This window comes from Erythrolamprus reginae, chromosome 2 (assembly GCF_031021105.1).
Source record: "Erythrolamprus reginae isolate rEryReg1 chromosome 2, rEryReg1.hap1, whole genome shotgun sequence".
Classification (NCBI taxonomy): Eukaryota; Metazoa; Chordata; class Lepidosauria; order Squamata; family Dipsadidae; genus Erythrolamprus; species Erythrolamprus reginae.
The window spans coordinates 324,341,704-324,351,807 of NC_091951.1; the positions used below are offsets into that span (position 1 = coordinate 324,341,704).

The 10,104-nt window shown below is 36.7% G+C and overlaps 1 protein-coding gene across 1 annotated transcript in view; it reads left to right on the plus strand.

Moving 5' to 3' along the window:
- DHX29 (DExH-box helicase 29) overlaps window positions 1-9,642 on the plus strand; it is a 40,099-nt gene extending 30,457 nt beyond the window's left edge. The window contains exons 20-27 of the mRNA XM_070743342.1: window positions 229-304; window positions 1,366-1,590; window positions 3,328-3,464; window positions 5,070-5,163; window positions 5,614-5,901; window positions 7,578-7,709; window positions 8,447-8,543; window positions 9,161-9,642. Coding sequence (XP_070599443.1) covers window positions 229-304; window positions 1,366-1,590; window positions 3,328-3,464; window positions 5,070-5,163; window positions 5,614-5,901; window positions 7,578-7,709; window positions 8,447-8,543; window positions 9,161-9,216 — 1,105 coding nt within the window. The 3' untranslated portion in view covers window positions 9,217-9,642. The remainder of the gene's footprint in view (window positions 1-228; window positions 305-1,365; window positions 1,591-3,327; window positions 3,465-5,069; window positions 5,164-5,613; window positions 5,902-7,577; window positions 7,710-8,446; window positions 8,544-9,160) is intronic.
- The last annotated feature ends 462 nt before the right edge of the window (window positions 9,643-10,104 follow it).

Here is a 10,104-nt window from a genome sequence, read left to right on the forward strand (position 1 = left end):
GAAGAGGAATAATCTTTTGGGAGAAACTACAGAACTAAGCTAGCCTGTTTTGAGCTGAAGAATCATTTATTTTCCACATCCATCATCAAAGAAATGGTTGACAACTTAATGCAAATGAGTAGTTCCCACTTTAGTTATATATATTTATATGTAATGAGTTCCATAATAAATATTGGAATGTAGTAGCTTAAATCACTTCTTTTGCTCTTTGCCTGATGGCTTTTGCAGATTTGAAAGTTTCCTAGAGTATTCTGTTCCAGAAATATTGCGCGTTCCCTTGGAAGAACTGTGTCTTCACATCATGGTATGATAGCTCAGCTTTAAATATTCATTATTTTGATTTGTTTACCTTTCTAAACAAGAAAAATTCTAATCTCTTGGCAATACTATAGTAAAGTTTAGTCATACCTTAAATGCCCACACGACGTATGGAAATAAGGTAGAGATGAAGGAATAGACCAAAGGTGTCAAGCTCAAGGTCCGGGGCCAGATCCAGCCCATGGGGTGTACCTGGCCCATGGGGCCACCTTGGAAATAGTTAAGGACTGGCCTGCGGAGCCTCTGCCACACGCAGTCCTCCCAAGCTCCATTTTCACTGTCAGAGGCTGTCTTAGCCGAAGACAGAGTTTGGGAGCCCAATTTTGCTGGCAGAGCACTCAGGGCACCACAGATGCCAATACGAGTGATGTCATGCTGGCCACGCCCACCCCCAAAGTCAAACACAACTCTGATGCAGCCCTCAGTGAAGTTGAGTTTGACACCCCTGGACTAGACAATTATGTAATATCATTTTTACCATTCCCATTTGAGAGGGGAAAAGATATTTTAAATGGTGTGTGTTTTTGTAAATGAACAATAAATCAGTATTTACTAAATAAGTATTATGGCTTTAGCACAATGCACGTATACATCACATGCAAGCATGAAATCCTGGCCTAAATCTAAAGAAGCTAGATATGGATGCTGATTTTAGTAACAGATATATATGGGAAATGACTACAAATATTGCAAATTAGCTTTGCTTTATCTTAACAAAACTGTTCACATAGTTCAAGATAGGACAAGGAGAGGCTGTGGTTGCTATAATTCAATCATATGAGTCCAGGATGTAGAGCTGACTGAAGGAAGATAACTAATAGATTCCTATATCAAAATGCCTGGAACCTATAAGCTAACTAAGTTACTTTGAAACCCGAGATATAAAATTCCATCAAACTGTATGGTACATATGTTATGTTATGGTAGTAAACATGAAAACAAATAATTTAGAAGTAGTTAGAATGCTGCTTAAATATGGGAATGAATGAGAGTTATGCATCTTTTCAGGCTCATTCTATTTTATTTCTTTGTCTGCTTTATCTATAGAAATGTAATCTTGGTTCTCCTGAAGAATTCCTCTCCAAGGCTTTAGATCCACCTCAGCCTCAAATTGTTGCCAAAGCCATGTATCTTCTGAGGAAAATTGGGGCTTGTGAATTAAGTGAGCCTAAGCTCACTCCGCTAGGCCAACATCTTGCAGCCTTGCCAGTCAATGTAAAGATTGGTAAAATGCTTATATTTGGTGCTATTTTTGGCTGCTTGGATCCAGTGGTAAGTTGATGACTAACAATGGGCCGCCTATCACTTGCCAATGCAGACTCAGTGCTCATGAAATAAATGTTAATCCGAGAACCTATTCTGTACAGACTGGTAGGTTACCTAATGTTTACGGTATGTACAAATACCATTTCAGCTGATTCAGTACAAAACTAGTGCTCGTCATTTCTTCTGGAATTTTTGAAATCCAGTGTCCTTTGAAGAACAAAATGTTGGCCTGTTTCCAAATAAGTCATAAATGTCTGATCACATTATGATGCTTCTTACATTATTTTCATATAGAAATTTCCATCTTTGCTTCAAAATTTTCAGTTCTAACAGTCCTCACTAAACGTTTGGCAAATTTGCAGTTTTGTCCTCTTAAAGTGCTTGTAACATCTAAAATAAAACGTCAAAATAGCATGAAATACACTGCTCAAAAAAATAAAGGGAACATTTAAACAACACAATATAACTCCACGTAAACCAAACTTCTGTGAAATCAAACTGTCCACTTAGGAAGTAATACTGATTGACAATCCATTTCACATGCAGTTGTGCACATTCAACTTTGTACAGAACAAAGTATTCAATGAGAATATTTCATTCATTCAGATCTAGGATGGGTTATTTGGGGGTTCCCTTTATTTATTTTTTTGAGCAGTATATAATATGTGACTCCTAAAATCTCACAAGATTGTATAGGAATTACAAATCTCTAAAGAAGCCACCACCACCATAAACATCAGAAAATGTTGCTAACCCTTTCCTAGAGTCCAGCATCTTGCAGGTGGTTCTTGTATAACCACCCTAATTGGAACCAGAAACTTTGCCATTGATTGAAGTGGTCACTAAGTGACAAATCATGATTATGCTTTCTGACTGGAAAAAGATAAAACTATTCAATTTCACAACTTGGGCTTTTCTTTGCCTCCTAACCCCCAGCCTTTTGAATGGTCAAGGGCCTGCAGTGCTTACTACCTTATACACATTGGAAGCAGGCACTTGAGCAGTTACTGAGAGCACAGGTTACTCTCTTGAAATTTCTTTCACTCCAATCTCTGCTTTGCAAGAAGTGAGTAGAAAAAAACAGCCAGTTATTTCTGTAGCCAGTCTCCCAGCCTGATATTTTTTGCTGCTGGCAATATCACATTGCTTTTGATGTGCAGAAGTGTAAACAGCATACTCTCTCTTTAAATGTCTTTCTCTTCAACCTCTCTGCTCTGTGAGGTGAGGCAGGACAATTGGGCAGGACAAAGGACAGGTTGCCTAAAGAAATTGATTGCTTTTTTGTCCTCTTCCTCTATGAGAGATTGGAGAGAAAGGGGTTTCAGGAGAAAAGGCTGCTCTTCAACATATCAAGAGCAAGGAAACAATCTCTTTGCATAGCATGTTTGCAGTTCCCAGTCCTGGGTTGCTTGTGCGATTACATTGCTTTCGTTGTATAAAGATACACAACTTTTGCTTTTTGTTGTGTCTCTAATTCCTCTGCTTTGCAAAGTGAGAAAAGAAAAAGAACCAGGTCAGGCACAGGAAATTACATGCTGATTGTAATGACAATCACATGATTTAGGTATACTGCAAAAATCATAAATTAGACGTAACATTATTTTTTTTCAACTCCATTGGTTGGTAAGTAAGAATTAACTCAATATGCATTCAATCCTGTGATAGTGACCTTATTCATTATTCTAAAAATTAAAAATGAGGAGTAAAAATATAAATGTTGCTGTATATTGTTATATTTTGTAGGCTACTCTTGCAGCTGTAATGACCGAAAAGTCTCCATTTACTACCCCAATTGGAAGAAAAGATGAAGCAGATCTGGCAAAATCTTTTTTGGCATTGGCCAATTCAGACCATTTGACAATTTACAAAGCGTATCTGGGGTAATTGAAATGACTTTTCTTAGGATATGTTTATTTATGTCTTTACTGTCTGCCACTATAATTTAATCCATTGCTGTTCTGTTCTTCCATTGAATTCTTCCTCTACAATTACACTACATTTCAACCTGGGAAAGAATGTTGTTATGGTTAACTGCTTTGTCTACTCACTCTACTTGTCCTTTAATATCATGTCCTTTGAGATGAGTTTGAATCATGGTGAGTGAAGGGCACATATGTGAAGTTTACTTCAGCAATCCCCAACCTTTATGGTTTGACAGTCCGCAGGTTGGCGCGCATGTTTGCCCAGAACTGTTGCAATTTGAGCTTTGCATACACACACATGCTCCGGCCCTCATGTGGCCCAATTCCAAATAGATCATGTCTCAGTAGTGGGCCATGGCCGGGGAGTTTGTGACCCCTGGTTTCCTTAATAAAAAGAAAACAGAAATGGCTTCTTTCAAGATGTTTGGTCTGGTCTTACTAATTTATAGTGCTGAGATTTCCTACTGCTCTTTTGTCCAGGTATAACTAAATCAAACCCTATTCATTTATTTAAAATAGCAAGTTTGGCTTAAGATTACACTCTGATGGGACAATGAATCTGTATAATCTTAAAAAAATACAGAACAGCATATAAATAAAGGATTGGAAAGACAAGAATTCTTATTTTTGTTCTTCTTGCATTTTATAATCAGCTTTAAAGAGATGCCAACATTAGAATACATGCTGCTGTAGTTGAAAAATAAACACATTAAAGCAAATTTCAAAATATATATTTTGAGAGACTTAGTTTAAAATGAATTTTCAGCCCTGGTTTAGTCCCTTGAGTTACTTTTAGCATGATGTATGAACTCACAAATTGTTACTTGCATAAGCTAAGTAACAATAACATATTTGGCAAATCATGATTTAGACACCTATCTTAACAGTTTAATAATTTGAATGTTCTGTAGGCGTTTATAGTTACTGATTTACCTCCTTGTAGCAAAAATAAACACTCAGCTTCAGCAGTCTGATTAGCACATGAAAATAAAATTCTGTGGTTCTCCCTCTAGCAATTTGCCTCCCTGCAGCTTTAGTTTCACTTTCATTTTAGCATGTGGGTTTGCCAGCAACTTCAATCAATCAGCTGAGTGTCAGAAGGCAGATAATCAGTGGCTTGTGCTAATCAAGCTCACAGCTGTTTGCTGTAAGGAGGTAAATTGCTGACAAGCAGAGATCAAAGAATGGGGGTGGCTGAGTGGAGCTACATGTGATGTATAAGAGGCACCCAAGTTTTCATCCTCTTTTGGGGGGGTAAAAAAGTGTGTCTTATACTCTGAAAAATACTGTATTTGTTTTTTAAAACCTTATGTTTGAGGGTTTAGATGACAGACCATTATTTATCAACTCTGATATATTTTACAGTATTAATATGTATTACATTATTATTGGCAAAAATGTTATTGCAGTGATTTGTGCTATAAGAATAAGCATCAAATAACTATTATAACTATTATTTTAACCCAATTTATATGTATAGAATTTATATTTATTTGTCCATACATCCTTAATAGTGGTGACTTATATTACAATAAAAGGAAGATTTTCTTTTCTTTTATCTAGCTGGAAGAAAGCCCGCTCTGAAGGAGGTTATCGTGCTGAAATGACTTACTGTAGGATAAATTTTCTGAACAGAACTTCACTTCTAACACTTGAGGTACTACATTGCTTTTAATATTTTTTTTCCTAATCTACAAAAATCTCCATTCAATAATGAAGAATATTAATAACAGAATAACAGAATTGAAAGGGACCTTGAAGATCTTCGAATTTAATCCTCTGGTCAAGCAGGAAACTACCACTTCAATGATTGTCTTAAAAACCTGCAGGATTGGAGCACCCACAACTTTTTGAGACAGGTTGTTCCACTGAGTAATTGTGCTAACTCTCAAGAAATCTTTTATGTGGTTTGTATTTTTAGCTTGTTTATAACATTTCAAAATTAAATATCAGTTCTGTTACCTATAATGCATGATAGATGGCATCTGCACTAATGATTTTTATGGGCAGTATTAGAGGCAACAAGCAGGTTATAGATGTATATGTAGTTACAATGTGCTAAAGTGCAAGTGTAATAATAAAACACAATCCTATAAATCTATTTTAGGATGTAAAACAGGAACTTATCAGAGTGGTTCATACAGCAGGATTTGCTGCACCCTCATCTCGTCACGAAGGAATACACTCCTTATCACCACAAGAGCTGGTTCTCCTTAAAGCTGTGCTAACTGCAGGGCTGTATGACAATGTAGGGAAGATAATGTACACTAAGTCTGTGGATGTTACAGAGAAATTAGCCTGCATAGCAGAGACAGCTCAGGGTAAAGCACAGGTGCATCCTTCCTCTGTAAACAGGAATCTGCAGACCTATGGATGGCTGCTATATCAAGAGAAGGTAAGGTTTTGTTTGCTTGTGGTATGAAAATGCAGTATTACGTTAAGGTAGAATTTATCCACATGGTCTATTAAGGGAATTGAAAGATAGAGGACTTCTATGTATGTGTTTTGGGAAACACTTATTTAAGATGGATCCTGATAAGATTTAGATGCTGCACTAAGAAGATTCTTTTATCTAGGAATTAGAGAGACTTGGATTGGACCTCAGAGACCACCAAGGTCATAATTTTAAATCTTGCAGACCCTAATTTATAGTTTTAAATCTCACTAATATGAATTTTAAAAAAAATATAAATGCATTTGTAAAATAATGATTCAGCCGTGCTCGAGAGACGAGTTTGCAGGGGGTCAATCGAGCAGGCACTTTCTCTCGGGCCTCCTACCTGGAGACCTCACAGGAGAGATGTAGGTTCAAAAGGCGGCTGAACCTTCCCCAGGCAGTTATTTGGCTGAGTACGACGAGTTCGTGGTCTTACCTTCCTGTTCTAGCTTTTATGACTCACACCGCCATACTGAGATAACATAATTGAGATATTCCTTTCCTCCTAGGCCTATACAATTTATGCATGGTATGTTTGTGTGTATGTTTGGTTTTAATAAGGGTTTTTTAATTATTTTAAATATTAGATTTGTCATATGCTGTTTTATTATTGTTGTTAGCCACCCCGAGTCTAGGGAGAGGGGCGGAATACAAATCTAATAAATAAATAAATAAATACTCAAGGTGAGGTTTGTGTTTGGCTTTAAGAGTGGGGGCTGGCATGTAGGCGGGGTGATGTTGGGCAGCAGAGCCTTCTTTTCACGCGCGCAAGCTGGATGTAATTGCTCTCAGCCATATCCAGCCCATGGGCCAAGATTTCTCCACAGACCACCAAAAATTTCTTGTGGACCATCTGTGGACCATAGACCACAGGTTGGTGACCTGTGTGCTAGACCATTATTATCAATGGAGGGTCATCATCATTGAAGCTAGCAAAGCTTTTCTCAGCTTGTGCAGTTGATTGGCGGACTCGAACCATTCTGTATAAAAGTAGCCTGATCAAATATAGATTAGATTAGATTAGATTTATTGGATTTATATGCCGCCCCTCTCCGAAAACTCGGGGCGGCTCACAGCAAGACAAAAACAATACATAATGACAATCCAATACCCACCAATCCAATGACAATTTTAAGCTAAAATTCATAAAAAACAACCCCAGAGTATTAAAACAAATAAACAAAACACGCATACAATCAATCTAATACCAAAACAACATGGGCAAGGGGGAGATGTTTCAGTTCCCCCATGCCTGACGGCAGAGGTGGGTTTTAAGAAATATAAGTGCAGTGCTCATTATAAGACTGAATTATTGTGAAGTGCTTTATGTGCAGATGCATTTTTGTATGTTATTTGTATGTAAAAAGTTTGTTTTGTTGTTGTTTAACTTGTTATATAGTCCCATAATTTCATTAGTACCAATGCTACTTATTTAAAGCTTACAAAAATAAGTGTGTCCTCTAAAAAGTACTTTTTTCTTGTACACAAAACATTTTTGATAAGAACCTGGAATATAATGCTTTTATAATCATATTTTCAAATGGGTATAAATGAATTCCCTCGGTAGAAAAATTGCTGCATGAAAAACAGCAATTTGATAAAACAAATTAATTATATTTACCTTTTCTATTCAGATTAGATATGCCAGGGTGTTCTTGAAAGAAACAACCTTAATTTCCCCCTTTCCAATATTACTTTTTGGTGGAGACATAGAAGTGTTGCATCGTGAACGCCTTTTATCAGTTGATGGCTGGATCCATTTTCAGGTATATCTTTATGTTATGTGTGAGTTAGGAAGCATTTTCTAAGACCACGGAACTGTGTTTTCATTTAGTGTGCAAAATCCATAGACAGATAAATTCTGATAAGCAGATTACAAAGAAAATGGACTTGTCATATTTATTGATAATAAGTGCTCTAAAACGTATTAGACTTTTGCTCAGATTGTGTAAAGAAAAAAAGAGCACAAATGTTTTTATCACTGACTTGAGTATTTATTCAGTTTGAGATATTGTGGTTTCTTGAGTTATAACTTATTTTTTATTTTTTTTAAAATATTTTTATTAATTGTCATAACTTAAAGGAACTATAATTGTAAGTATCTCCTGCTAAAATATTACTAAATAGTTCATATTCACTAGGATTGGATGTAACAGGAAACACATTAACAAGGAATAACTGTGCATTGATTATAAAATAGAGTTCTAACGCTGGAATTCTTGACTCCTTCCTAATATTGGAAACCCTAATGTCAAACAGCATCATTATGTCTCTCCAGGTCAATGTGTCTTAATTTGTCTTATTTATTTATTTATTATTACTTGGATTTGTATGCCGCCCCTCTCCGAAGACTCGGGGCGGTTTTTCAGTGCTTAGAAACTGTAAACCAAAATTCAGTGGTAAAATCAGTGGCAGCAAGTGGCAGCTATGTCATAGTCATTAAAACTGTTTTAATCTTAATAATTATTAATAAATAAGCAATTCAACATTACTATTTTCACAGGCCCCTGTAAAAATTGCAGTAATTTTCAAGCAATTGAGAGCACTCATCGAGTCTGTTTTAAAGCAAAAACTTGAAAACCCTAAAATGTCCCTTGAAGGTAATTTTATTGTTTCTATGTTGCCCTGAAAAATTTGAATAAATGTATATGTAAGATATGTGGGAAAACTGTTTGCATTCTTGTTGAAAAGTATTCATATGGCAGATGCTTAGTTTTCTTACCTTGTAGGATATCTACCAGATGCAGTACAGTAATTACTTTTCATTGGCAAGATCTTCAGTGAATTGCATCATTGTATTTAATGGGCAAGGCTAGCAAAATATTTCTAATTCTACACAATTTTTTGGGGGGTGGGGGTTGAAGTTAAAGTTTTTCAGTGCTTAGAAACTGTAAACCAAAATTCAGTGGTAAAATCAGTGGCAGCAAGTGGCAGCTATTTCCATATAATGAGTGTTCACTGATTATGAAACTACAAGAAAGAGAAAAATAAACTCTATGGTTCATACCTTTAATCAAATTATGTGAAACAGCTTAACTATGCCAGCAGTAGAGATGCTAACTTTTGTCTTATTTATAATTTCTGGCCTTATAATGCTATGTGCCTCTTTTGACAGGTACAGTGCATCTGGCCCTTTGACAATATAGGCCATGATAATTTTGAGTGGTGAGAAGAATTAAGTTTATTATTTCTTACTTAACACTGTTCTTTTTTCTAGATGACAGAATTTTGAATATCATCAAAGAATTGATAAAAACAGAAAACACTATCTGATAATTCAAAGTCACAGAAATTGGAAAAGAAAAATATGACTGAATAATGTGTTTGTTTAAAGGAAATGCAATCAGCATTAGGACACTGCTTGAACTTTCCACATACATTCTGTCATTCTGCAAGACATAAGAATGCCTTGTAAAACTAATAATAAAAACCCTTGAATAGTAGGTATTCAATTTTAAAAATGGCAACAATGGTGATGATTTAAGTATAAAAATGGAATTGTTATTTTTTTGACATCTAAATTATGCTTTCAAGTTGTAAGATTTGAATCCACAGCATAGATTTCTGTTCTCGTAAAGAAAGTGCAATTGAAGAATCAGAATCTTTATTTGCCAAAATGCATGAATAGATTAGATAATTATTATGCAAAATTTTAACTGTCATTTTAAATAAATTGTTTATTTTCATTCATTACCCAAATGATTACAGTGAACCCTCGAGTTTCGCGTCCTCAAGTATCGCGAAAGGGCTATTTTGCGAGTTTTCAACCCGGAAGTAAACTCCACCATCTGCGCATGCGTGCCCTTCCACGCATGCGTAGATGGTGGAGTTTCCCCGCCGGGCAGAGGCTTCCCTGGGTCTTCCCCCTCTTTCTCTATGTTGCTTCTTCCTCTCTCACACTCTCTTCCTCCCTCTCTCATCTCTTTCTTTCCTTCTCTCTCTTTCTCTATCTCTCCCCCTCTTGCTCTCGAGCGGCCCGCCTAGCAGCTGATCTGCTCGGCAGCGCAGCAGCAGCGAGGAGCCGAAGATCTTCGGCTCCTCGCTGGTGCTGCGCTGCCGAGCAGATCAGCTGCTAGGCGGACGAAGGAACCTTCCCTGGGTCTTCCCTGCCCGGATCTTCGGCTCCTCGCTGCAGCCGCGCGCCCCTCGCCTTCGCCTCAC